The 27,988-nt window shown below is 63.6% G+C and overlaps 1 protein-coding gene across 1 annotated transcript; it reads right to left on the bottom strand.

Annotated features, from left to right (window-relative positions):
- Positions 1 to 23,801, bottom strand: COL20A1 (collagen type XX alpha 1 chain). The gene is made up of 33 exons (XM_035025655.1): positions 23,720 to 23,801; positions 21,615 to 21,725; positions 18,773 to 18,916; positions 18,482 to 18,625; positions 17,089 to 17,247; positions 16,644 to 16,763; positions 15,999 to 16,163; positions 15,099 to 15,257; positions 14,694 to 14,863; positions 14,295 to 14,424; positions 13,405 to 13,550; positions 13,190 to 13,313; positions 12,889 to 13,028; positions 12,302 to 12,431; positions 11,681 to 11,823; positions 11,387 to 11,519; positions 10,900 to 11,042; positions 10,569 to 10,698; positions 9,045 to 9,080; positions 8,186 to 8,324; positions 6,232 to 6,374; positions 5,917 to 6,026; positions 5,295 to 5,453; positions 5,130 to 5,207; positions 4,482 to 4,574; positions 3,845 to 3,898; positions 2,466 to 2,519; positions 2,293 to 2,346; positions 1,957 to 2,010; positions 1,118 to 1,189; positions 410 to 445; positions 91 to 297; positions 1 to 12 (listed from the first exon to the last, which is right to left on the bottom strand). Exons 1-33 carry the CDS (start codon positions 23,799 to 23,801, stop codon positions 1 to 3), a joined length of 3,774 nt encoding a protein of 1,257 aa, XP_034881546.1.
- Between the last annotated feature and the right edge of the window lie 4,187 nt (positions 23,802 to 27,988).

Raw genomic sequence — 27,988 nt, 5'->3', positions numbered from 1 at the left:
TCAGCACATGACCTGGGGGTTGGGGTGGAGGGGGCATCAGCAGGGTGGGGCACGGGGCACAGGGGCCCCCACGTGCCTTCCCCCCCTTACTCCATGGTGCATGGCCAAGGAGAATGGCCGGGCCAGGCTGGGACTGCTAGTGACGAGGGGCCCAGGCTGCTGTGAGCACAGAGGCTGCACGGGGGGCACGGGAGGCTCTGGGGTCCTCATGAGGAAGCTACACCACTCACTCTGGATGGCAGACTCGCAGGCCTGGCTCAGGAGCTGGTAGATGGTGGCCAGGGACTGTGGCTCGCCCTGCAAGGGAGGATGGGCCATGTGGCCACGTTCCATGACCAGCGGCATGAGGGCCAGTGCCTCCCCCATGCTCCCAAGGAAGTGACTGGACCCCAGACAGGGGCCTACTCACCTTCTCTCCTCGCTCCCCTTTGGGTCCTGGCAGCCCCTGCAGTGGAGGAAAAGGGGAAAAGCAGGTCAGGACAGAGAAGTAAACCGACAGCAGAGGAGACGTGCCTGGACCCCATCCTGGCTCCCTTCTGGGCGGAGTGAGTGCTGCATGCCAGGCCCGGGGTCAGCTCCCCTCTGGGCAGGTGAGGGCCACGTGCCAGGCCTGGGGTTGGGGTCGGCATCTCCTGACTCTGCTCCTGGTGGGGGTGGGGGCGGGGGTCCCACCCATCTGGCAGGAGGTAGATCAGGCAAGGCAGAGCCTGATCCTAGGGAGCTGGCTGCAGGGAGTCCCCAGTGGACAAAGGGTCTGCCACTAGCAAGCCAGCCAGCCGGGGAGGCAGAAGCCCGCCAGGCCTGTACGGAGTGCGTCCGCGCCCCTGGGCCTGCCTTCCTCCCCGTCCCCAGCTGGAGCCCCCTCCTTGGCTTGTCGGCCCAGGTCTGTCCCCACACCCTGGAGCCCACAGCCCCACCGTCTGTGCCCCACCTGTCCTGGGTCTGGGGTCTGGCAGGGGCAGCCCTGGGCTCCCTCTGCTCTGGTGAGCCCCAAACCCAAGCTCTTTACAGGCCTGGCTTTACAAAGTGGCCTGATCGGTCGGGAGGGAGGAATTTGCTCACATATGCTCCCTGCCTCCCTACTCCTGGGGAGCTGGTAGGTGCGAAGGGGACTTACCGTGGGCCCCACGGCCCCTGGGGGTCCTCTCTCCCCACCGGTGCCCCTGGCCCCTGCCGTGCCCTGGAAGCCCTGCAGAGGTGTGGAGGGGCGGTTGGCTGCAGGCCCTGGACAACGAGGCCCCTCCTCCCTCCCACCCTGGCTCCCTGTGGTCTGGGTCCCTGTGGCCTTGGACCCACACCAGATCCTTCACTCCTCCCAGCCTCCCGCAGGCTGCGCCTTATTGCCCACTTCGGGGCCGGTCCAGGCCCCGTATGCAGGGCAGAGCCCTGCCCGCCCCACCCCTCAGCTCTGATTCTTCACTAAAACATCCCCCACCCCCGGCTCTGTTCCAGCCATCCTGAGTGTGACCACGGTCCTCCCCCCAGCCCCCGCCCCCGGCCCCGGGCCCCTGGCGGCCTCTTGTGGGACAGGCACCTGGCCGAGGCCACCTTGGGTGCCCCCCAACTCAGAGCAGCATGGACCTGGTTGGATGGGGAGGGCAGGTGCTTCTGAGTGAGGCAGCCGAGAGGGAGAAGGGGGCCCAGGTCACGTCCTGTAGCCAGCCTCACCCCTCCACCCTCCCCGGGCAGGCCCGGCAGCCCGGGCACTTTGCCGCCACGTGGATCTCGCACAGGGGTGCCTGGGGCTGTCCAACCTGCCCAGGGGAGGCTGGAAAGACCCTCCCACAGTGTGTGACAAGCCTCTGGGCACAGGGCACTCGCACACGCAGCGGAGCTCTGCAGGGTTCCAGCCCAGGAGGAGAGGCCTCCCCTGGTCACCTCCTCTAGCTGTGGCCTGTGTTGTGTTCAGCCCTGAGTAGGTGGTGGGAGGAGCCTCGCAGGGCAGGTGGTACCTACCCTCGGGCCTGGAGGTCCAGGCAGGCCAGCGCTCCCCTCCAGGCCTCGCATTCCCTGAGGGCAAAGGAAGGGGCAAGCTGGGGTGGGGAGGGGGCCCGGCACCCCTACATGCCCTCCCGTGGATGCCCACGTAGCCGCCACGAGCAGAGAGGCAGTGACCCGTCCCTGCGAACCTGTGTGGCATTCTGAGAGCCCATGAAGCCAGCCCAGCTCAGGGCCCGCCTCCCCGCCCCGGGGAGGTGACAACCCCCCCCCCCCCCCCCCCCCCGCCACTGGCCAGGCCACCGCCCCCTCAGCCTCTGTCCAAGACCCTCCCGTGGCAGGCTTCTCTCCCACCTTTGGTCCCTGGAGGCCGACCTTCCCGGGGGCTCCCTGGTGACCGGGATGGCCCTAGAAGAGAACAGAGATGGCTGGCCAGGCTGAGGCCAAGGTCTGAAGCAGAGGAGACCCATGTCCCCAGCCCACGCCCTCCCTGCCCACGTGCCCTGAGTGGAGTCTGATCCCACTACCTGCAAGCCCGGGAGCCCATGGTCCCCTTTCTCTCCTTTGACCCCTGGCGGACCCTGGAGAGGAAAGAGACTCAGCGGCTAGTCTGTCCCAGAGGACGGGGGAGGGGCAGCATGGAGGAGGGGGACGGGAGGCAGCACCTACCACAGGTCCCTGCACGGTTCGGCCCTGGGTCCCTGGCGACCCCTGCTGACCTCCAGGACCCTCAGGCCCCATCTGTCCAGGTGGCCCAGGCTCCCCCTGCAGATGCAGGTGGGGGAGGAGCTGAGAGGGCCCGAGGGGCCCTCCAGCAGCCCCTCCCTCGGTCCTGTCCTCAGTGGCCCTCCTGGCCCTCCGGCTGACTTTGGTACCAGACCAGGGCTTGTGCAGAGACGTCTTCACCTTCCCTGCCCACCCCGGGAGGGGTCCTGCTGAGACCCTCTCTACTGCCGGGAACAGACCTCGGCCGCGGCTCCAGGTCACGGAGCCCGGGCCTGCTCTCCCTTCCCAACCCGGAGGCGTGCAGAAACCACCGTGGCAGAGCCGACCCAGGCAGGCCAGTCACAGACTCAGCCTCGCTGGAGCTTTCTCCCAAATCTCTAAGGGACAGGGGACACCCGCTATTTCCACCGCTTGGGATTTTGGGGGGCGGGGGGATGAGAGAATGCCTTCAGGCAATCTTTGTGAATCGAGCATATCAATGTACCGAACTCTGTAAAGAAAACTGCAGACATTCTCATGTGTGAATATCAGTGAGCAAATCCTCAGTAGGACGTTGGCAGACAGAGCCCAGCCGCACATCACGTGGGTGGGAGGTACCCAGTTTATGCAAGAGAGCAGTTCAGGATTCAGGAAGACACTAAGATCATTCACCAAACTAACAGCTCCAGGAAGAAAAATTATTTGGCTGTGTCCAAAGCAGCAAATCTTACTTAATATCCACACTTGAGTTTTTAAATCTAAGAGCGCACGGACATGGCGATCACACAACCCAACGCATCCATCTCTGCTCCCAAGCCTGCTCCGCACAAACACTGGTGTGGCAAACGTGGTCACAACTCACATGTGTGGCTGATTTCCATAAAGTATACTGCGCTCCCAAGAATTAGTAAGAAAAGTACCCAGGGGAAAGCGTTCAAAGGACATTTGTCCAACAAGAAAATTCCAGCAACTTCCACAGGGTGTTGAAGCTGCTTTAGGAGAAAAGCCAGTTAAGACGGTGTCAACACAGTTCACCTGTCAGAGTGCTTATGGTCAGAGACGAGATGAGATTTGCAATTTCTGGGGTGGGGTGGGAAGCTGGCTGCTCCCTGGGGAGGGCACCTTGCTTCTAGTTGTGGGGCTCACTCCTGCATTCTAATGAAAGGTAGGGTCCAGCCCCGTGGGACTCCCCCCTACTCACCCTGGGCCCTGGGAAGCCCTGCTCTCCTGGGGCTCCGATCCTTCCAGGGAGGCCCTGCAAGGGCACGGTCAGGGCTCAGCGCCGTCCACCCGAGGGCCCCACAGCATTGCCCTGGACTGCAGTCCCCAAGTTTCGGTGGAGAAGGGGAAGGGTCTTTCGGGGCAAGAGAATCCTAGCCCATCCTTCCCTCCCACAACCTCTTGGTAGAGCAGACTCCTGTTCCGGCAGGTCCTGGTTCAAATCCTGGCCCCTGTCTGGCGTGGACCGCCGAGCATTCCCACTGCAGGCCCCGCCCCATGGGGGGGTCCAGGGCCTGGAGAGCCGCCTCCCAGGCCCCACAGCGAGTACCCAGGACAGAGGCCACCCACGTGGCTGACTCGCCACACCCACTGGCCACCCCCAGCACAGGGCCGCACTCCCACCGGGATATTGGGGATATGCTGGATCCCCAGACAGGGGTCAGCCCAGGGGAGGGCAGCTGCAGGGGGTGGGGAGGAGAGGCTGGGTGGATGAGGCAGCTGGGGGACGCAGGAGCACGTCCCATCTTGGAGGCAGGCTGGGACAGCTGCTCAGTGCTGTGGCAGCAGGATGTTGCCGGGAGCCTGGGTCACCCCAGGGGAGGAGAGGATGGACTCACCGGAGGTCCTTGGGGCCCCGGGGGCCCAGGGGTCTGCGAAGAACAGGTGCAGGCGGAAGCGGAAGGGAAGGCAGGGCAGGTCTCTCCATCCTTCTGGGGGAAAGGAGACCCCACTCATTAAGTGGCCCCCTAGCTGCTCTCATCTGACCTAGAGCTCCGAGTGGCCACAGACACCTGGGTTCCAGGACGCCTGGGAGGCTGGGAATGAGGGGCAAGGACCCCACCCTGGGTGCCACCCCCCAGGCTGCCCCGCCCAGGCTGTCTTCCAGTCCCTCTGGAGCGTGGCCAAGCCCGGTGTGGGTACAGCATGAGGAACCCTGCCCACACCCATAGGGTGCGGAGGCCGCCCGAGTCTGGCCGTCCCTCTGGCTTCGCCGGATGAGCGCCTTCCTGGCCTGCTGTGCCCACCCCAGCTGTGCCCACAGAAAAAGGCTGCGGCCACCCCTGCCGCTGGGACTTCCTGACATGCTCCAGCCTGCCTGGCCCCCAGGGCCTCCGGGACACTTGCATCCGGCTGCCCAGGGCTCCGGCCCTGGCCCAGAGGCCACCTCCTCCAGGAAGCCTGTCTTGATCTCTGCCACACCGTGATGGTGGACATGCTGTCCGCCCCCAGACTCTGGGACCCGCGGCAGGCGCTAGGCCACGCACCGCCGCAGGGAGCTCGCAGCACACGTCTTCCTCTGCCCAGGACTCGCTGCACACGATCTGCAGCATCTGCAGCTGGAACTATGACACAGAGCAGGGTCGGCCAGACGAGGCTGCGGCTCTGCGGCCCCCTCCGGCCCAGCCCAGCGGGACCAGGCCCGTGCTCACTGTGGCTGAGCTGCTCCAGGGGCCCCGGGCCTTGGCCAACCTCCCCAGCATCACGAAGCCCGCGGCAGGCGGGCTGCCCGCCTCCCCGATGGGCCTCTCGGCCACCTTCCGGCAGTCCACGTAGAGTCTGACCCTGGAGCGGCCCACAGCCACGTGCACCTGCCGGACACCAGAAAGGTTCCCCCGCAGCCCCAGCGAGGGTGGGCACCCGCCTGTGCCCACAAGGCCAGGCCACCAGCGGGGCCCAGCACCTGGGGGTCAGGATCCTAACCCCACCCCAGGTCTCACGAGGCCTCAGTTTCCCCTTTATAGAGTAGACCAAATCACACCTGTTGCAGACCCCTCCCAGGGATTTGTGGGACCCAGGAAGGGCTGGATGCTCTTTGACCCAAATGAAGGCCTCTGTCTAGAGGGGACCGTGGGGCAGAGGCTCGGACAGGCCAACGTGACTTTCAAGGAAAAGGGGGGGGAGCGGGGGTGGGGCGGGGAGAGCCGGTGTGTGACGGGTTGGGAGGTAGGCACGTCTTGCGGGTCCTGTGTGTGGGGGGGTCTGCTCCAGAACTTGGGGAGCGGGGGCGGGTCTCGAGGGGCGCACTTCAGTCTTTCAGGAACCTTCCAGGACCTTGTGGAAGCTTCCAAAGAATATCCTCCTCACTTCAGGCAGGTCAAAGGTGACCTCTTGCAAGGTGGCCCTGGGGTCGTGGTTGAAGTAGGTCAGAGACTTCCTGCCAGCTGCAGGGGAGGGGTGGGAGCACGTGAGACCCCCAGGGCAGAACGGGGTGGCCCCACGGTCGGGCAGCATGCAAATGCACCCCAAGCCTCAGGGGCCCGAGCTGTGGACGCCTCTCGCTGAGCCTGGGGCGTCCCCGGCCTGGCCCGGACGCAGACCTCCTCAGGACCCACGGACCTGGGCCCACCACCCTCCCTGTGGACTGACCGTCCAGCAGGACCCCCAGGACGGGCTGGAAGTCCTCAGCCGTCATCTGCCACAACGCGAAGCTCTCGCGGGGGGTCTCGGGCAGCACACGCAGCAGGAAGACCACCGTGTACTCTGGTGGGGGGGCAGCCAGCTGGAGGCCACTGTTAGAGCACAGGCGGGGGGCGACTGCAGGCCTGGGACGGGGTGGGGTCCCGCCATCCCCCAGAACCACGGGACTGCAGGGCGGGGGTCCACCACCAAGCTGGGCCTCTCGTGCCTCCATTCCCCAGCAGTAACACTGGGTATGTGAGGGACAGAAGCGCCCCCAGGCTGGTGCGGATTCAGCGAGACATGCTCTGTGGCTGGGACCGAAGGCCACCCCACCACAGCCTGTGTTCACGACACTCCTGGGCAGGGTCCTCCAAGACCCCATCCTCCAGGGGCTCTGCGGGGGCGGAAGGGGGCAGGTCATGGGGGCCTGGCAGGAGGGTCTCTGGGCCTGTGTCCTGGGGTCAGGAGCCCACAAGCCCACAGGCAGCTCTGCCCTCGGGAGTTGCTCCCACGGACCCGAGCTTGCTGGAGTGCTCAGAGTGGGCAGGCGGGGGGTCTGTGCCAGTGCCCACTGGGGCATGCTGAAGGGTGGGAAGGTCAGGGAACAGGGTGTTAGGTCACCCAACAACAGTGTTCCTAAAGGCCTACAGCCTCGCTCTTTGCCCTTTATTTGCTCTTAGGATAACCAAGAGCCCCAAAGACCCAGACCTGACCATTCCTGTGGTTCTCTAAGCAAACTGACCCCAGGGCCTTGGCACGGGCTGCTCCTTCTTCCTCAGTGCCCTTCCCTTTCCCTATTGTCTCCCTGGTGGCCCTTACTTGTCTGCCACTTCCCTGGGGAGCCTTTCTGACCCCAACACAGGGAGGGACCCCTCTGCTTTTAGCAACCCAGAACCCCTCTGTGGCAGCTACCACGGTGGGGGGACACTTGTGCTGGGTGGCCTCGCCTGGGGTGGCTGATCACATCTGGAGCGGGGGCCACACCAGCAGAACCGTCGACAGCGAGGGCCTGGGAAAGTCTGCGCTTGCAGAGCCGCCATCGTGTGGCCGCCATCCAGGGAGGGTAGACCTCAGGGCCCCAGACGCTCAGAGCAGCCCGCCCCGATAAAGAACCCCAGATTCAAGCTTGGCCGGGAGGAAGGGGCCTCCGAGAAAGAGACCGGCTTCAGCCACCCACATGCACAGGGAGACCCATCACCACCTGTTACGTTAACATAGGAGCAGGTTGGGCTGGACGGGAGGAAGAGGACGGTGAAGGAGCTGTGAGCTCAGACGGGAGGACGGCGGCGGGCAGAGCGGCACCTGCCGTAGCCACACCCACCACGCCCGCCGTGCCCGTGCTGGGCAGAAAGGCCTGAATCGTAGCAGCGCGCGGGGAGTGCTGTGCAGTGATCTGCTTCGTACTTTTCAAACTCCCAGCACAAAGCATGTGACCGTGCTGATAACGGGCAGCATCTTAACTCAAGGAAGGATTATGCGTATCACAGCTCCCGTTTGATTCAGGATCTCTCCACAAACAAGGCCGGGCGCTTGTGAGCTGCTGGGAGCCCCCAGCCTTGCTCACGGCGGGTCACCGGGTGGCGCCTGCGGAGCACTCGGCTGCTTGCAGATTTGCCTGACCCACGCCCACCGGGACGTGGGAGTTCTCAAGGGACACAAGCTTCTATGCAGAAGTCTGCAAGTCTGATCAATGCTGGGGCCACGTGGGAAAAGGACCTGCACGTGGCCTTGCTCCACCCACGCAAGATTTATTCATCTGTAAAACCCCACCTGCTCAGGGGAGTCCCTGGTCGGCTCTGGGGGCTTGAACCTGCCACAGCCCCCCCCAGGGGGGCTCGGGGGACATCACAGGGAGGATGTGGCCACCCACCCCTGCTCTGTAGCTGCCCCTCTGGGGCCCAGTCCACCCCCGGCCCCCCACCTGGCCCGGCGGGTCAGCTGAGCATCCTTAAAGAGCGTGAAGGTCCTGGCACAGCTGAACGCCGCGCGCTCCATGGCAACACCACGGATGGAAGCGTACTCCTTCTCCACCAGGCCGAAGGCCGCCATGAGGTCGAAGCCTGTGTGGCCACGGCAGCAACGAAAGGGTGATCAGAGACTCGAGGTGAGGGAGGGAGGCAGGGGCAGGGGCAGAGAGGAGCCGCACAGGACGCGTGCAGACGGGAAGACGGTGACCATGAAGACTACTGACGGACGCACACTCAGAACCTGCAGGTGGGTGGGAGTCGGGCGCCCGGGGCCCCCCACTGCGCTCCAGGGGGTGACCCCACCACACCCGGTAGCGGCCAGGGTGCCCAGCAGCCGGCCACAGCACCCGCCCCGACTCAGCGGGCTCAAGGCGTTTGCATCTCCTCTGACGTTAGGGGCACCGCCCCCGCTCCGGGCAGATCTCCCACTCACAGGTCAGCCCCGTGTCGGGGAGCGTCCCCATGTGACCCCCGGCCCTGGCCCCTCACCCAGCTCCCGGTTAGCAGAGAGCCTGCAGGAAGCCGTACAGGACCCAGGGCCCCAGCCTCGTCTCCGCATGGCCATGTCCCAGCTGTGACCGCGACAGAGACGTGAGAATAAAGGCCCGGCCAGCCTCATGGGGAACCCCTTACGAAGGTGAGAGTCCTGCCTGACCGCCTCTACCGACCCCGTGACCCTGGTGCCCTGTCACTGCCCCTTCATGGCGGGTGGGGGTCCCAGGCCACCTTCCCCGGGAGGACGCAACAGGAGGAGGAGGAGGGACAGGTGGGGGATGGCGAGGGAGCTCAGCTGTCACACGGTGGGGGGCCTACCTGGGAGGGGGCCGTCGGGGCTGAGGGCGGGGCACGCTGCTGGGAGGCAAAGGGAGTCCGGGTCAGGGCGAGGGTCCTCGCCTCCACCTGGGGCCCCTCATGGCCAGGTGCCCTGCCCTCAAGTCTACGGTGCCTTGGAGTCATGTCCCCATCCACACACGCTTGCTGGTCTCCAGGCTTGTGGTCCCCACACCTCAGGGACGGCATGGGGAAGGGACAGGGACGGTGTCCTTCTCCCCCGGGGACAGTGCCTGGCCAGGGGTGCTCCCATTGGGTGCCGCACCCCAACACTGGACACCCAACGTGTCCCAGGTGGCAAGGCCAGGGAGATGCGTGGCTGTGGGGACACGCTAACCTGGGGCGTGTGCTGACCTGGCCTGGCCATGCAGGCTTACTCCATGGCCAGGTGCACAGGAGGTGCTCTGAAGCTGTCCATGGGCTGGTGAGGGCACCACGGAGGAGGGAGGCCCCCATGCCCAGGGGCACTCAAGCCAAAAACTAGATGACCCCGTGGAGGGACACAGAGGGAAGCTGGAGTGGCCGAGCTGAATGGCCTCTGAGGGTCCTCTGCTCTGAGCGTCTGTGATTTTCCAAGAAAACCAGCATACAGCCACGAACAGAATCAGCAGGATCCTCTCTGCTGGGCCCTGGCCTGTGGGTGGCAGTCCCCCAGGGACCATGGATGTCCTGTCCATGAGCTTGGTGCATCGAGGGAGGCCAGCCTGGGCCTCCCTAAGTAGTCTCCCTGTGACCCTTGCCTGCCCTGTCTGTGATCTGCATTCGGCTGGCCCAGGATTCCCGCCGGGCTGGACGTCTGCCCTGACCTCCTGGATGCAGATATAGAATTATGAGCCCATTCCGCAGCTCTGAGCCCCTGCAGGCAAGGCTCCAGCCAGAAGCCCCCAGCCGCACCAACCTGCACCCGTTTTATTGGACTAATCTGGTCTTAACCCTGGGTTTAGTGGTTGCACTGCTCAATGGGGAAGGTTTCAGTGAAAACCCCAATCTCCTTCTGCTAGCTCCGCAGGGCTGGGCCGTGTGCCGAGCATAACAGACAGCACATCCTGCTGGCAGGACCCCAGCTGAATAGGCCCCCAAGGTTCTAGGCTTCCGGATGCCTGGCTCAGTCTGGGGTCCTGCTGGGGCCTGGATGGGTGTGAGGGTCTGGCTGGGGTCTGGCTTGGTGTGAGGGTCTGGGGTCCAGCTGGGGTCTGGCTGGGTGTGAGGGTCTGGGGGTCCAGCTGAGGTCTGCCTGGGAGTAAGGGTCTGGGGGTCCAGCTGGGGTCTGGCTGGGAATGAGGGTCTGGGGTCTGGCTGAGGTCTGGCTGGGTGTGAGGGTCTGGGGTCTGGCTGGGAGTGAGGGTCTGGGGGTCCAGCTGGGGTCTGGATGGGAGTGAGGGTCTGGGGTCTGGCTGGGTCTGGCTGGGTGTGAGGGTCTGGGGTCTGGCTGGGGGTCCAGCTGAGGTCCGGCTGGGTGTGAGGGTCTGGGGTCTGGCTGGGTCTGGGGGTCTTGGTGCCACTCACCCGTCTGGCCTGTGGCCGACACTGGCATACTCTCCCCTGCTCCATAGACTGCCGAGACCAGGACCCTGTATTTCGTGGCTGCCAGCAGGTCGGGGAGCGTCACGTGGCTGCTGGGCCCTGGGACAGAGATCTGGGAGGGGAGACACAGTCACCGAACCCTCCCTCCCCCTGACCATCTTTGCTCATTTGGGCATCTCTGCTCTCATTTGTTTGTGTCCTGCCGGGGAAGACATGCCCCCCTCAGCAGACAGGGTGGGCCATGCCTCCCCCACGGTGCCCGGGACCTAGGGGCCCATGAGGGGCATGGCCTCCCCGCTCCTCCAAGACCCACCGACTTCTCGGATCCCGAGCCCGAGGCCAGCACGTAGGTGAGCCGGTAGCGGAGGACGTGGCCACGTGGGGGGGTCCAGCTGACCCGCAGGCTGCTGGGTGACTCGGAAGCCAGGGCCAGGTTGGAGGGTGGGCTCCGGAGTGCTGTGAGGCAGGCAGCCCCATGAGCACCTGGGGGCTCAGAGAGGGCGGCCCGCAGGGTGGCCAACATGTCCTCCCACCACGTCCTGCTGCCCCTAGCCTCAGCACGACGGGGCCACTGCCACAGGCCAGCCCCAGGAGAGCCTAGAGGATACGCGGTGACGTGAAACCTCGGTCCCCCCTGGGAACACCTGCCGGTGTGGGGGGGTCTGGGGAGAGCCTGTGGACCCCGCACTCAGGCCAGAGGGCCAGGGACTCAGGGAGCTGTCTACGGCTCTGGAGTCTGGGGTCCCTCTGGGCTGTCCCTGCTCCTCACGCAGCTGAGGGGCGGAGCAGGGGTCACCTACCGGGGGTGTAGCGGAGGGACACTGGGTCGCTGCGGGCCCCGTCCCTGTAGTAGGCCAGGATGGTGATCTCATACTCCAAGTGGCTTCGGAAGCCAGGCAGGACCGCCATGTCCAGGTTCCCTGGGACAGAGATCTGCGGAGAAAAGGGACAGGTGTGCGCCCTGCAGACAGGTGTCCTCGTGCGGGCTCCGCCCACAGGCCGCAGGGAGGCGGGTGCCCCGGATGAAGCGCCAGGGTCTGAGCTCTCCCGGAGCTGGGGGGCAGGAGGGTGGTCTTCCTCTCCCCACACCACACCTCACGGGCCTTCCCGTCTCCCAGGGGGGTCCACTTGATCTGGTAGACGAGCACTCCAGAAGCCGCGGCGGCCGCCCACTCTAGCTGGACCTCGTCCCCAGGGAGCTCTGTCACCGAGAGCTGGCTCGGGCTGGGGACCTTCCCTGGAGACAGAGCAGGGACACTGAGGCCGGGGCGGCGGGGCCTGGACAAGCAACAGGCCTGAGGAAGTGGCCGCTGTGCCCCACTGGGGCTCATGGGGGCCCCACACGCCCCCACCCTGGGCGATTCGCCAGAGACCCGCCCCTGTGCACGTGAAGGTTTCACCGTTGCGGGACCACACTTGGGGGTGGCTGCCCGTGGTGGGGCAGAGGGGACCCTAGACCCCACGCAACAGCCATGCCATTCCTCCCCTTTCCCAGTGCCCGGCTGCAGGCTGGGCACGGGCCCTGCTTCTTGAGGTGCCCGGGGTCACGCCCTCCAGGGCCCCATGCCCCTCATCACATGTGTCCGGTTATATGTGCACCCACCTAGCTCAGCACTGCACGTGGCAGCACCTGGGCTGACGTGTTTAGCTTGAACCATCCATCGGGGGAAGGATGAAGCCAGCCTGGGGACCCCACCCTAACCTCAGCCACTCACGTGTGGTCAGGCGGCCGGTCAGCGTGGAGGAACCGCCCGCAGCGTAGAGGCAGGTGACGCGGACAGAATACGTGGTGGAGGAGGAGAGAGGGCCCAGAGTGGCTGAGGTGGCGTTCCCAGGGGTCTCCACCTGCAAGGCGGACAGGCACATGGGTGCAGGCCTGGAGCCAACTCCCCAGGCTAGGGAGGGGTCAGCCCCTGGCAGGAAGGAGACCCTGGCCTGGGATGTACACTGGAGGTGGTACCCACCCCACGTGTGGGGCCTCCCGGGCCCTCGCCCGCCCCCACCCCCTCTCTCAAAGAGCCCGGCTCACAAGCCCCGTGCCCTGCACCCTGCATCACAGATGTCATTTATGGGTATTTGTCTGATTCCTAGCTTCACACCTGTGCCTTCCCTGCCCCTGCAGACTGGGGCCCCCAAAGGCCGGGATGGAGTCAGCTCCACAGCAGGCCAAAGCTGGTGCCTGGGGGCTCTCCCAACACCCAACAGCTGTGAACGCAGGGTGTGGGGGGCTGGGGGTGCTGGCCCCTGTGTTCACCTCATCCCCGCTGGACCCCAGGTCCCCCAGTGGCCCAGGCTCTCTCACCTGCCCGGAGTGGCTGCCCTCACTGGAGACAAAGCTGACCCTGAACAGGCGCACGGGCCTCGGGATGCCCTCCCAGAACACGCGGGCTGAGTCGTGACTCACATCCGAGAAGCCGAGGTGTCTGGGGGGCGCCAGGGTGGCTGTGGAACACATTGTAGCCTCAGGGACCAGCCAGTGCCCTCTCCCTAACTGGTTAGGGGCCACCAGAGGGGTCTGGGATTCCCCACCTGGTGGAGGGCTGAGAGGAGCCAGAGCGGGGCATTTGCCCCAGGGGCAGCAGCCTGTGGGGCGGGGCACTCACCGGTCCTGGCACGGATGCCCCGGGCCTCGCTGGCCTCTGTCCCTTGCAAGCTCTGCACCCAGACATCATAGTCTGTGCCAGGCTCCAGGCCGTCCAGCAGCGCCTCTGGCTGTCCCACCCTCACCTGCAGGGGTGTGGCACTCGTGCTGGCCCCTGCCCACCCCACCTGCCCCCGGATCACCCTCCTCTGCCTTCCCTCCCAACTGGCCTCAAACCTCTCTGCCCTCCTCCTGGCCCCGGGGGAAGGCCGGCAAGCATCGCACGAGGTACTGTGTGGCCCCAGCCGAGGGCCGCCAGGTCAGGCGGATGGTTCTGGGGGTCACGGCAGCCAGGGTCAGGGCCTGGGGCGCAGGCAGAGGCGCTGGGGGAGGGGGGACACTTTAGGAATGCAGCACCTTGCAGAGAGCACACACACCGGGGGGCCTTGCTCAAATGACAAAGGGCCCAGGTAAGTGCAGACCCTGTGGAGGGTCTCAGTGGAGACAGAGGTGGGAGGGTGGGGGACGCCCCACAGGCCAGTCTGACCCAGCCAGACTTCATTTCGGGCTGGGTTTCCAGCTGACAGCTCTGGGGGAACACAGCCACCTGTGGGTTTCTGGTTAAGGCTACCTGCCCTGAGTGTGGGGGTGCCATGTCCTCAGGTTAGAAACCCCACAGGAAGCCACGTATCGTGTGGCCCAGAAATGGCAAATCCATGCAGACAGGTGAAGACTGGGGATTGACAGGGGCTGGGGGGCTGGGGGCAGCGGGGGTGCAGAGCTTGTCTCCCGGTGAGGATGATACTCCACAGTCGACCGCGGACACACCGGGGACTAGACTGACTGCTGAGTCTCACACTAACAGATGAGTTGCACGACGTGGGGATTATGTCTCAAGAAAGCTGTTGAAGGGGCTCATGGCAGGCCAGAGAGGGCGAGAGCCCCACAAAGGCTTGAGCAGCTCAGAAGAGGACACCGAGGGTCAGAGAGGCCCAGCGACCGGGCCTTGGTCCCACAGCAGGTGGGCTGAGACCAGGCCAGCCTCGGCACCACCCCTGCTGGCGGGAGGCTCCAGGGAGGCTATGGATAGGGTAGCCCCAGCCCCGGCCCGGCTCCACCCCACCCACCTGTGGTCACAAGGCCCCGCAGGCCCTGGCCGACCCCGGCCTTGCCAACAGGGAACACAGACACCAAGTACTCGGTGCCGGCCATCAGGCTGTGAAGCTCCGCGGACGAGGTGGGCCCCTCCACCACCACCTAGAACAGGAACCACAGCAGAGCCCGCGGGGTGGGCGCAGGGGTGGGGAGTGCAGAGGTGCAGGGGGTGCGGGGCGCAGGGGTGCGGGGCGGGGACAGGATCCGCTCTGCTGGGGCTGAGGTCAGTCCTCGCCTCCCACGGTGACCTTGGCCACCAAGCAGCCATGGGAGGCGTGAGCAGCACGCACACTCCCTCTCTCCCCTCGGCTCGCGGGCCACGGCCGGGGCCCTTCCTCCATGACGCCGCGTCACGTGCAGCCCTGACTCACCTCCCGCGGGGTGCCACCCCCGGAAGGCCGCCACGTGATCAGATACTTGAGCGGCAGCTGGGGGGCTGGGGTCCAGGACAGGTGGACGCTGGAAGAGGTCACCTGGGTCACAACCAGGCTGGTGGGAGTGCAGGCGGTGTCCGGGGCCGGGGTGGCAGCGGCCGGTGTACCTGGGTGCGAGGGACGGTCAGGGGCCCAGCAGGCAGCCTGCGTTAGCGGTGCTACCTGCTCTCCCCGGCGGCCACTTCCAGGAGGGCAGGTGTCCCCCAGCTGCAGACACCCTCAGAGCCCTGAGAGCCGAGGGGCGTGGGGCTCAGGGCGTCCCATCCAGGGGCCACAAGCGCCCCCTCCCTTTGCCCAGAGTGGCCGGGCGGGGCCGCAGCCAGCAAGGGTGACCCCGCTCACCAGGGCCCCGGCTCCCGCCCTGCACCTTCTGGCAGATGAGGCGGCTGAGCAAGCCTGCCAAGGTGCCGAGCTGCGGGAAGTCCTGCACGTTGTGGACGGTGATGTCCAGCGGCGGGGACGCCAGGAGCTGCAGCTCAGCCTCATCCGCGTTCTTCACGCCTGCTCACAGGGGAGGGCGGTGAGGACGCACCTGACCCCACCCACCCAGCGCTGTTGTCCCATCCTACAATCACGACCACAGGCCCCCGGCCTGAGTCACCCAGTGGTCTGCGGGGGCCTTCCCAAGCCCTGTACCCAAGATCCCACGGGCCCCGGAACCGCGTCACCTGACAGGGCCCCCGAGAGATGGCGGCTGGGCGCTGGTACAGGAGGGCTGGGCTCCCAAAGGCCCCTTGCAGGCTGTGCCGGGGTCTCTATGGAGTTTGGGGCCAGGGGGGAGGCCAGTGTGCTTTCCTCAGAGTCCCACGCACCCCCAGACCTACTCGTGAACCCGGGGCCTGGGATAAAACCATGATACAATGGGATCTGGGCACCAAGGAGGTACTCTGCCCCCAGGAGACCCCAGATCTGCAGTTCCCTTCCCAAGGGACAGAGATAAGAAGTGACTGGTGAAGTGAGCAGAACGAGGTCACGGGGGCGCCAGGGCCTGTGACAAGGTGCATGGGGCACACGCAGAGGGGGAACATCCACACATGGCACTGAGAACTCAGGGCTTTGCTCGGGAACCCCACATCGTGTCCCCCGTCCGAACGCCCATGAGTGCTCAGCTCCTCGGAGCAGGGACGGGTCCTCCCTGTGGCATAGACGCCACAGGACCCCCAGCCCCGGGGCAAAGAAGTGGGAGTGCAAACTGCCCCCCGTGGCCGTGAGAACCCCAGCCGAGGGCCGGGGGCTGCTCACCCACAGCAAAGACGGCAACACCCAGGTCCTTGAGGACATGGCCAGCAGCACGGACATCATCCTGGGATTTGCCGTCCGTCACTAGGATCACCACCTTGGCCGCCTCTGGACGGGTCCCCGCTCCGGGCTTCAGGTTCTGCTCCCACACGTGAGTCAGGGCCAGGCCTTGCGCAATCGAGAATCAAGGGCGTGCGGCCCCACGCGCCCCTCCTGGCGCCCTCCCTGCCCGATCCCACTCCACCGGCTGGACCCCAGCACAGGGCCCACTGAGTCAGTCCCGGCCCCGCCAGGCTGGGGGCTCCAGAGGCAGGGACCACCGCGAGACCCGGGGCTCTGCCTGCGGGAGACGCTCCTTGGGGGCTGCTTCCACTCGCGGCCCCTCCTGGAAGCTTCTACCCATCAGAGGAGCCGCTCGCTTCTAGGAAGACAGCCTGACGGAAAGCCCTGTTTTCGTCAAAGATAATTAAGGGGCGACCTGCTCTTTACGAAGGTGTGAATCAGGCTTAGCACCCACATCACACTCGGCTTGATTTACATACGGGTTTTCAAGTCTGGGAGGCTGACCTGCGGGATGGAGCCGGGGCTTCGGGACAGAGACCTGGACAGACCCCCCCAAGGGTGGGGTCACTGGGGGCCCAGGCACACCTGTGAACGTGTTTCCCCCTCTGTAGCGGAGGCTGCGGACAGCTGTCACCACCTCCTCCTTGGTGCGGAAGGCGCTGAGGTCCCACTCGGTCTGGGGGTCTCCACTGTACTGAGTCAGGCCTGGGCGGGGGGCAGGTGCTCGGCTGAGCTGCCCACCCAACACACAGCCTCACTGGGACACCAGGGAGGGCACACGTTTACACAAGGACAGTCACCAGAACGTCCCCCAGCCCCTGTGGGAGCCCCCACCTGCCTGGCTGGGCGGGGGGGTCAGTGGGTTGGCGGCCAGTGATACCGATTGGCAGGGCTGTCCTTCAGTTTCCCCAGGAGGCTCCGTGCCTCCTCTCCGACTTCCCGTTTCTCAGAGTTGGGCCTCCCGTGGGTGCTGGTAGGACTAGTGGGGACGCCTGGCAGCAGGGCCACAGGGCAGGGGGCTGGTACCTACCGACTTGGACTTTATTTGGCCCAATTTCAAAGGGCTCGATGACGCTGGCCAGGAAATCTTTGACCTGCTGGAAATGACCGTGGCCAATACTCCAGGACCCGTCCACCAGGAAGATCATGTCCACGGGTGTGGGGGGTGTGCAGCGGAACTGGGGGCTAGCTGGGTGGGGAGGGAGGGAGGTGAGGAGCTGGGCCAGGCCCACACCACTGCAGGAGCCCCCATCCGCTCCAGGTTGGGCTCCAGCCCCCCAGGTCTCCTTCCCTGCGGTTGGTGGAGGGTGAGGGGTCACAGGGCTCTGGCCTCAAGTGTGGCAGGTGGCCACGTCTTGGGGGCCCTCACTGGACTCAGAAAACCCCACGTGAGCCCTGGTTCATCGTGTCAGCACTTTGAGTGCCCCCAGGGAGGGTTAATGAGACTCCCAGGCGCGTCTGCCTTCCAGTGACCTCGGCAGGGCCAATCCCTGTGTGTGGTTGTCAATGTGGGGGCCAGTGGGCAGAGGCTAGCCAAGGGGGTGTTGACTGGGGGGGCGGTCAGCATGGTTGGCAGCTCTGGGCTGAGGCCTCGCTGGCTGGGGTGGTGGCTTGTCCTGATGACCTAGGAGCTCTTTGGACACAAAGCCACTGCCTGGGTCTGGGGCTCCCCGAGAGTCTATACTGTCAGTGCCTCCAGGCCAAGCCCCAGACCCAGGACAGGCCCCTCATGAGGACTCCTGGGTAGTGTGAGTGCAAGGAGACCCCCATCTAATGGGCACAGCCCTGCCCTCAAAGCCTTGTGTTGTTGGGGAGACCGTCCTGGCAGACCCCAAGTCCAATGGGGGACAGTGAGGGCGAGAGAGGGGACGTGTCCTTCTGAGGAAGGAGATACCTCTTTCCATTCCAAGTGTGATTGATGGGGAGACAAAGTCAGAGACATCCCGGGTCTGGGGGAGGAGGCATGGCTGATAGAAATGTCACACCTGTCTGCCCTGCCCTGGGTCATGCAGCCCCTGCCCCGAAAGCCCACAGAGGCTGGTGCCCTGGTGGTTTTACCCAACTTCTCCATCGTTCCCGCAGAGCCCCGGGCCTGGCTTTGCCTCTCCAGGTTTGTGGTGGGCTGAGAAGAGGCCTTGTCCCCTGAGCCCCTGGGTGGGCGCTGCTCCTTGCCAAGCAGTCCTGCGGAGGTCACAGTTGTGTCACCTCTCACCTGCCACACTCAGACTGGGCAGCAAGGGGCACTGGGGCCCAAGCACACCCCCAGTGGGGGACCTGCCCCCGTGAGCCTGGGTGAATGCAGGAGAGCGGCCAGCATGCTCAAGGAGAAGCTGGAATGTGAGGTCAGGCGTGAGGAAGAGCATCCCGGCCGCATGAAGAGCAAACCTTGGAAGGTGACTTACCCTCACCCGACTCTGCACCACCAGGAGTGGGTGGGTCTTGGCTTGGGGACAAGGCAACTCGGGGCTCAGGGTCTGGGCTCCCCACGTGGGAGGGCATGGGCTCCACGGCTGCCTCCAGCGGCATCCGGCCACTCCTGCTCACAGAGTGACTCTTCAGATCCTCAACTGCAGAAAGATGCGAGGGGCTGTCAGGGTCCCCCACCCCGAGGTGGGAGCAGGGCCTGGGGGGCTGCATGGGGAGGGGGGCCAAGCTCCTTTCCACACACACACCCACTCTGAGGCTGGGTTCCTTGTGCAGGATTATGGACTTACTCACAAACTCCTGCTGCGCCAGCAGGGCATTCCCTGAGCTGGTGAGCTCGAAGATCTGCACAGTGTAGCCCTTGGAGGGGCTCAAGCCCCCCACCGTGGCCTTGGGGGTCTTGGTGGTCAACATCACCTCCTGTTCCGCATCCCCTAGGGTGGGGGTGGGGAGAGAGATTGAGACAACCAAGGTGGGCAGGTGTGTGTCTATGCACATGTGTGTGTGCATGTATGTCACAGAGTGGGTAAATACTCTCGACATCTAAAATTTAAAAAGATTACCCAAAACTGCTAGTCCAAATTGCCTCTGTCAGAAACAAACACAATTTTTTATTCTGAAGTAAGACAGTGTTACATAAGGTCATAAATTATTTCCATAACTTTTCACAACAGCTGGCACTCAATGAAGGGCAACCAGGTGTACAAGGAACAAGAGGAAGTGACAGAAAGTTAAGAGAAACAACAGACAATAGGAAGAGACCCACGGATTTTCCAGACAATGGAGTCAAGGGGCTTTAAATTAATTATACTAACTAGTCTGAAGACTTAGAGATAAGCCTATGAATTTGGGTATCAAACTAGAAACAATAAAAAGGAAATTCTAGAATGTAAAAACCAAATGACATTTTCCAAATGGAAATTCTGGAATGGAAAAACAAAAAACTGAAGTTAGGAATTCAAAGAATGACTTAACAGCTTCTTACACATAAATGAAGAGATAAATAGTGGAATACAGGTCAGGATAGAAAACACAGAATTAAGAATGGAGAAATAGGATGCCTGGGTGGCTCAGTGGGTTAAGCGTCTGCCTTCGGCTCAGGTCATGGTCCCAGGGTCCTGGGATCGAGTCCTGCATCAGGCTCCCTGCTCAGTGGGGAGCCTGCTTCTCTCTCTGCCTCTGCTGCTCCCCCTGCTCGTGCTCTCTCTCTCTCAAATAAATGAAACCTTAAAAAAATAAATTGAAGATTACTTGAGACCTAGGAACCACATAAAGTGTGTGGATTCTGTTGGGATCTCAATTCAAAGAAATTAAGTGTAAAAAATATTTATCAGACAAGTTGGAAGATGAGAACACAACAAAACATTTAATGGTAGCTCTGAAATATTTTCACTTTTTAGGCATGCTAGTTGACTGGAGTTATTTCTGAGTCCTTCCCTTTACTAAAATATTTATAGACAGAATTATATGATTATACGATGTCTTGGATTTGTTTTAAAATAATGCAATATATAGAAGGGGTTGGAGACAGAGGTCACACAATAGTGGCCATATGTTGATAACTGTCAAAGCTACATCATGGGAACATGAAGCTTCATTACACTATGGTCAGTCTCTTCTTTTGCAGGTGTTTAAATTTTTCCATAAAAATTGAATTTCAAAGAGGATAAGGAGAGAAAAAATACACACACATATATATAACAAGTATAACAAAAAGAAAACATAGGAAAATGATAGATTTAAATCCAAATATGTCAGTAATTTCATTAAATGTAAATGGAAAAAAATGTTTCTATTAAAAGGCAAAGATTGTCACATTGGACGAACACCACAGGATCACGTGCTCCTTAGAAGGTGCACCTACGGTGCCAGGTGAGGGAAGGCTGAGTAGATGATGTCATGCAGGCACGCCCAGTGGAGCCAGCAGCCCTGGCCGCGGAGGGGGTGTAAGGGAAACCTGACGAGAGAGAACGGGAGCACTGCACAGCAGGAAAGCTCTGTCCAGTAAGAAGATGGAAAGATCTAGACTTGTGTGCACCTGAAACGTGGCCTCAACATACAAAGCAAAATTTGGTGAGACAAGCAGAGGAAGACATTTCTAGCACGGTGGGGATTTAAGATGCTTCTCTCCATGACTAATAGGATAAGTAGCCCAAAAAATTAACAAAAATAAAAAAGATTTGAAAAATAGGATAAGTAAATTAGGCTTAATCAAAATATCAGAAAACTGGGTGCCTGGGTGGCTCAGTCGGTTAAGCGACTGCCTTCGGCTCAGGTCATGATCCTGGAGTCCTGGGATCGAGTCCCGCATCAGGCTCCCTGCTCAGCGAGGAGCCTGCTTCTCCCTCTGACCCTCCCCCCTCTCCTGCTCTCTCTCTCATTCTCTCTCTCAAATAAATAAATAAAATCTTTAAAAAAAAAAAATCAGAAAACTGCCCCCAAGTCAGAAAGGGGGTTATTCTTGGTGGCAGAGACAGAATGGCGATGGGGAAGGGGCCTGAGTGGGGCTGGGGGAGCACCTTCCCACTCTGGGAGGGGAGCTCAGGCTCATTGGCTTTCTGCCAATTTCTGCAACTACGCACTCCTGTTTGCGGGCTTTTCTGTGGGTGTCAAACCTCAATTTTTGAAAAGTTTTCTTTTTCTTTTTATTTGGGTGGGGGGAGCAGCAGAAGGAGAAGGAGAGCATCTCAAGCAGACTCCACGCCCAGTGGAGCCTCACATGGGGCTTGAACTCATGACCCTGAGATCAGACCTGAGCCAAAATCGAGCTGGACGCTTGGCCGACTGAGTGACCCAGATGCCCCGATTGCTGAAAACTTTTTAAGACGAGCAGCCAGCACCACGCTGGGGGTGCTCGTGGCCTCCGTCCTGTAAAATGTGAGTTAATCCTGCCCATCAGATGCCAGCTCGCTGGCGTGCAGAGTTCTGAAAGGGATCCAAGCTCGAGGAGGGAGTCCTTGTTTCTTCTAAAGGCACTGACAGCGCCGTCGGCATGAGCTGGAGGTGGGGATGGGACTTCATAGGACTTATTCCCCTGCTCCCGTTCCCGCGGTACTTCCCCACCACTCACAACGTGGGTGCTGGGATGGAGGAGCTGGGCACAGACCAGCACGCTGGCCGCCGGCCCCTTACCTGCCCTGGGCTTCAGCTGTACCAGGTAGCCGAGGCTGCCCCCTTCCGACTCCCTCCACTTCATCTGCAGCTGGTCTTCGGGCAGCACAGCCAGCCTCAGGCGGCTGCTCGCTGGGGGGACACGACCGGTGGTCAGGACTGACCCTGGACAGCACCCAGCAGCTGTGGGGGCCCAGCAGGGGGACACAGGAGAACCTGAGGCCCCGTCTGGGGCTGAAGGGGGACCGGGCCCTCCGAGGGTCCCAGGGGCGAGGGCCACCTGGTAGGTCCAGTGAGGAGACTGCCCCCACCCAGGGAGGCCTGCCCCGCTCTGTGAGGGGCGCCCCCCACCCTGCCAGCTGGGGCCCAGGCAAGCATCCAGGATCAGTAGGAACAGCCCCACTGGCGACCAGCAGCGTGGAGCCCACGTGGCCCCTGCCCCGGGGACTGGAGCCGCCTCATTTCCCCAGCAGAGTCTACACAGCATTGTGGGGTCCGTGGCCATCCTGGGAGGAGGAGGAGGGGCAGTAAAGGACTGAGGCCTGGGATATGGCCTGGCCTCCTGGGGAAGCTTCCGGAAGCTCTGTGGCAGGGGTGGCTATTTTTGGAAAAGGGGGACAGAGATGGGCTTCTTCTGGCTGCCCCATGAGAGCTGGGGCACAGGAGAAGGGCAGGGGTGGGGGGCGCCCAGGGCAGACACAATGAGCAACGGCTCACAGGGAGAAGCAGCTGGACTGGGCCTCCGGATGTGCCCAGCGGCTCCCGGGAGCACCAGGCTGAAAGGCAGGAATGCCTGATGGGGGAGCTATGAAAAGCCATTTGTGAGCGGGACCCCCCCCAACTCCCGCTCATGAAGGGCCCTCTGTGTCTCGTGGTGCCTCTGACACGTTGGGGGAGACATTCCCAGCTGCCTTCGGGATCTGCATGTCAGGGGGCCTTGGTGGGGCATGGGGCAGACAGTGGGGGGCCTGCCAGTGGGAAACCCCCCAGGAGCGCCCCCTCACCAGGGTCACCCCCGGGGCAGGCAGCCCGGACATGTGGGCCCCCACCCACCCTTCCCTCCTCGGGACCGGGAGACCCAGGTCTGCCCAGAGTCCGCAGGGACCCTGCCGAATGCGGAGCTCAGTGTGTCCGTGGGCTCACTAGTGACTTGGCCCCACTGTGGCGTGATCCTGTCAGGGCCACGGGGACCCGGGGACATGCCTGATGACCGCGGCCAGTCTGCATGCCAAACCAGCACTGAGGAAGCGCGGTCAGCAGACCCGTGCCTCCCTCCACAGGTGTGGCCGTGTGGCATGCCCCTCTACCGCGCACGCATTCTCAACAGGGACCGTGAGTCAAACGCAGCGAGACTCGGGCAGTCGCCCAGGAGGGTCAGCTTCAACCAGTGAGGAGGCAGGTCTCCTGCCCTCACAGGAGTCGCCGGGAGCCGCCCAGGCCGGCGGCAAAGCCAGGGCGTCAGCAGCCGCAGACTGGCCTTCCCAGAATCAGTCCAAGCCGGCCCCCTTCGTGGGGAGCTCGGCAAGGACGTCCACCACGTTCCGCACTGCGTCCCTTCTGGGGTATTCCAAAGACACGGAGATGAGTGTCACTCCCAAAGGGAAGCGATCAGACTGGGTCACAAGACGTTGTGGGGAGAGCCGGGCAGCCTTGTGTTCTCCCTGTGCCTGACAGTGAGCAGGGAAAGGACCAGAAGCAGGAGCAGAGGGCAGCAAACGGTGCTCTCCTTGGGGGGACAGGAGGGAAAGGGGGTTTCCCTCCTTACTCTAGACTTGGGCTGTTTGGAAGTTTTACATTGTAGAGCTGTCCTGAAATAATTCAAAATAAAGCATGAATGTAAGACAGAGCTCAGGGCCAAGCGTGTCAGTAACTGTCAGAGAGCACGCGACAGCCTCCCCGCGCTGGGCTGACGGCAAGGCCGAAGGTCCCGCAAAAAGCCGCGGGTGGTGCTTTGGGCAGAGGACACAGGTGGCCTCTGGTGTCCTGTCTTTCCTCCTTGAGCACGCCTTCAACCTGAACAACAGCTCCCGGCGGAGCGTCAGGAGTGGAGGCAGAGGCCCCTCGGAGTGGGTGGGTCGGGCACGGACCGGCGCCACATTCCCAGGAAGCACCACCGGTGTCCTTACCTTGTCCCCGGCCGAGTCCCAGGGAAATACCCAGCCACAGCCACAGCCAGAGCCCGAGGAGGGGGCACACGGGGGCGCTCATGGCGCGCTGCCTGTGGGAGGAGAGCCGTCCGTCCTTCCATCCGTCCGTCCACCCAACCACTCCTGAGCTTCTCCACCCACACCGGGCACCCCACATGCAGTGACCCCACAGCTGCTCCATGCCCTGTCCACAGCGGACCTGTGTCCTGCAAGGCGGGGCAGGTGCTTCTCTGGGTGAGAGTCAGCTGCCCTTCCCCTGCCCGCTCCCGGGTGCGTCTGGCCCAGCCACAGCCTCTGGTCTTGCATCCTGCCCTCAGGACATTCTCACAGGCCGGCATGGGGCCCTGACTGCTGGCCTGGTCACTCACTCGTCATTAGAACAGACTGGGACAGCCGCTGCCGGGGCCAAGGGGCCTGGGGAGGGAATGAAGCCAGGAAGGGGCAAACCCTGTCTGCAGCTGAGGGGCATCAGAGCTGGGACCCCAGTCTGAGCACAACCCCTGGGGTCACGCAGCTGCCCTCTGCCAGACCCAGGAGGGTGTGTCCTGGTTGAGGACTGGCCCCAGTCAGCCTCTCAGCAGGGCTGAGAGGTCCTTGGAGGTAGGGTTGGGGTCCCAAGGGAGCCCTCTGGGGTCACCCTTCCATCCCGAAGCTGCACATGGCCTGGGGGGCTGCCTCTGCGGACAGTGCAGAAGGGACACACAGCACAGCACCTCGGGACCACAGCCACCCCCAGGGAGGTGGTGGCCAGCCCCGCAGTGCAGAGTTGCTGAGCTCGCTGGCATCCTTGGGGCTGCAGGGGGCTGGACAGCAGTGCATAGGCTCTGGACCCTCCAGGTCCCCAGAGTCCCCTCCTGATCCACATTCTGAAGCCAGACCCCTCCGCTCCCCAGAAACCTGACTTGGGGGGACCCCTCCCAGGGCCACAGAGGTCATGGCTGTGAACCGGAACCCTCCGCACAGTCTGCCCTCAATGCCCCAGGCCTCTTTGAAAAGGCAAGATCATCCTCCGATCACAGACCTGGGCAGACCCCTGGTGGCCCTCCCCATCACCCAGCCCCCCAGGACCACAGGCGAGTCACTAACCTTCTGGACGAGGGTGGCGTCCCTGGGTCCCCAGACACTCACCCCACTCTGGTCCTGCCGCAGCCCCGAGAGGCGAGGGCTTATCAAGGTCCCTGTCCCTCTGACGTCACTGCCTCAGCCCACCCCTGGCCCACCCCTGGCCTACCCCTGGCCTCCTCCCCTCCCCAGGCTCTCCCCGCTTCCCAGCTACAGCCCAAGAGTGGGGGCACAGAGTCCCAGCATGAAGGACCCCGTCGCCGCAGGGCAGGGATCCCACGGCACCAAACACCTTTATCCCTCACTCCTCTGGGTTGGCCCCAAAGCGGGGATCACGGGACAGGCATCTCAGGGACCACAGCCACCACGTGTGGACAGATGGCGGGCCGGGTGCCTCTGGTGGCCGGGGGTGGTGGGGGCACATCACTTCCTCCCGACTCCTCCAGCGTCAGCCCCAGTGCCCAGGCCCACTCTGGCCCCCGCCTGGAAGCCTCCCCCACACTCCTGGCTTCTCCTCGGCCTCCTGGGTCTGAAGGGCCAGCCAAGCTCGGCCCCTCCCTGCCAGTGAGACAGCCCCAGGCCCAGAGCCCCAGGCCTGCTGCCTGGGCGGGGACACTGACCACACCAGACCCATTCCAGCCCCACCCCTGGACCCACCTGACCCGGGACCACCCACCCCAGGCAGCTGAGGGGTGAGGGGAGCTGACAACCAGGAGCCCAGCAGGGCTGGCGGCCCACGCGGGGTCCAGCTTCCGGGGACAGAGGCACTTTGGGGAGCGGGCACAGCACGGGGCTCTTGGGCTGGGAGAAGCCCACAGTCTGAGACATGGTGTTCACTGCAGGCTGGCAGCATTCAGTGGGCAAAGATGCTGCTGGGGGAGGGGAGCCCTTGCCCGACTGCCAGGGGGGCTCAGCCAGCCCCCTCCCCGCACTCTTGGCCACAGGGAGGACACTGCCTCGCCCCTGCTGGTCCACCAGCCCCAAACCTGGGAACAGGGCTGGGGGCTGGGGGCATACGGTCCCAGGCCTGGGCCAGGAAACCAAGGTGGCTTGGCTCCAGGTGCCCGAGTGCCCCTCTGGCTCCCCCCACCCCCACCCCCGTCCTGACCGCTTTGTGAGCCCAGCTTCCCTCCTGGGGGCTGGGAAGGGCCTCAGGCCATAGGCCAGATGGAGCTCTTTGACGCCGTAGCCCGGGAGCCGCCTGAGCCTGAGGACCCACGGCTGGACACACAGACCCAGTGCTGATGGATGCCGTGCCCAGGGTGCTGGGCACCTGCCCAGTCCTGGGACCCACATGCCCGAGTGCAGACCAGCAGAGAGCGCTGGGCACAGCAACCACAGACAATCGTGCCCTGGACAGTGTCTAGGTGTGGCTCGTGGGCGCTCGGGACACACACACGCACTCACACGCACCCCACCGAGGCGCCGCCCCGCACACATACAAGCCAACTCCTCCGCACCCTTGGCTGGACCCTGTCCAACCTCACCTGTGTGCCCCCCCTGGAGTCCTGCACAGAGCAGGAGCTCATCACCTGTGACCCCGGAAGCCCCAGAAACCAGTCAGCAGCGTCAGGGCTGACCCGGGTCACTGAGAAAGGACAGGACGGCACCGCGTGCTGGCTGGCCCGTCACCCATCATGGGCCCTCACTCCAGCATGCAGGTAGGGACCCTGAGCCCACCCCAAGCACAGGCCCCACTTCCCCAGCCCCCAGCTGTGAGGAGGGTTGCAGGGGCTGAGCCACCTGACCGTGTCAGCTGGGTCAGACCCAGCAGGGTCGGTGGGACGGGGGTGCACACCAGACCGGGCAGAGAGTAGGGCTCCAGGAAGGCCCCAGTTCTGGGTGTGAGGCCCGCCGGACGACTGAACCGGGTGGCAGAGGTGAGCCTGCGTGAGGAGCACGGCCAGGAGGAAGTGCGGAAAGGTCACGGGGAAGTCCAGAGAGAGGAGGAAGCTAAGCAGGGCTGGCCTTCTAGTGCACCTGCTGGTCAGTCTCAGCGTCTTCGGCAAGGGATCTGCAGCAACCAGGGGGCCTCACCTCGTGGTCACACCAGTCCCTGGCCGGCCCAGCGTCCCGGAGCAGGGGTCTGGGTGGGACTGCATGCAGAAGGCCAGAGGGGGTGAGGGCAGCCTCGTGGCCACTAGCCCAGTCTCCCCCCAAGCTGGCCAGACCGTACAGGTGGGGAAGGACCACTGGGATTCGGCCAGGAACTGACCCTGGGTCTGCCGGGTGCAGGACCCAGCCCCACCCAGACAGGATGACCTGTGGGAGACCACCCAGGAAGAGAGCTTCCATTCTGGAAAGTGCACTCCGTGTCCCCCGGCTCTGCCGGCCTCCGACCGCTTCCCCATCAGGTGGCTTCAGGGGGATGCAGGCTGAGGCGGAGGGCACACGGCTTCCAAGCATTTCTACCCAGAGCCAGGCGAGCTGCCGTTGGCCCCAGGTCCCAGGCAGACACCCACTGGAGACCTCCCTGCCCTCCCACCTGCACCTCCAGGAGCCCCGTGCCACCCGCAACCACGTGGTGCTCACCCAGATCACTCTGCTTTACTCTGTGCCAGTGACCCCTGCACAGGAGAGGACCAGGGAGATACTCGAGCCCCAGGACCTCGCAGAGCTGGAAGCCCCTGTGTCCCATCCCGGGCACAACAAGAGCACCCGTCTTTGCCCGTGAGGGGTCTCGGGCTGCCACGTCCCAGCACTCCAGAAGGGGGTCCGGGAAGCAGAGTGCCCCCCACCGGCACACGTCTAAAAACTCAACGCCACCCTAATTACTGCAGGCGGCACTGAAGGAGGCTCCCAGACCAAAGGGTGGCTCGCTCCCGACGGAACGTGGCCTCCCGACGAGAAGTCACAGGAGAGAATAGCCCGGACACTGCTGAAGCCTCTCGAGCCGCCAGCAGATCCGTGAGCTCCCATCCCGACGGGTGGGGGCCCCAGTACAGAAACCAAGCGCCTGTCCCGACAGGGCGCGGACGCCCGATGCTCGGGCTCCTCCTGAGCACCGTCACCCTTGGACGCTTGGCCCCCGGCAGGCAGACCGCCCGTGGGTTTGGCTCCCAGCCTCCCCTCAGGGACAGCCGGCTGGTGCTCAGTGACCGAGCCCTTCACAGCAGCAAACACACAGCTGCTCCACACTGGACGCCCCTGCCCCTCCGGGGGGTCCTCCTCAAGGGACAGCTGGGC

The sequence above is a fragment of the Mirounga leonina genome, unplaced genomic scaffold (genome assembly GCF_011800145.1).
Source record: "Mirounga leonina isolate KUSES-001 unplaced genomic scaffold, KU_Mleo_1.0 Mir_195, whole genome shotgun sequence".
In the NCBI taxonomy this organism is placed as follows: Eukaryota; Metazoa; Chordata; class Mammalia; order Carnivora; family Phocidae; genus Mirounga; species Mirounga leonina.
The sequence above is the reverse complement of the archived record's forward strand: the minus strand, read 5'-3'. Positions and strand labels throughout refer to the sequence as shown.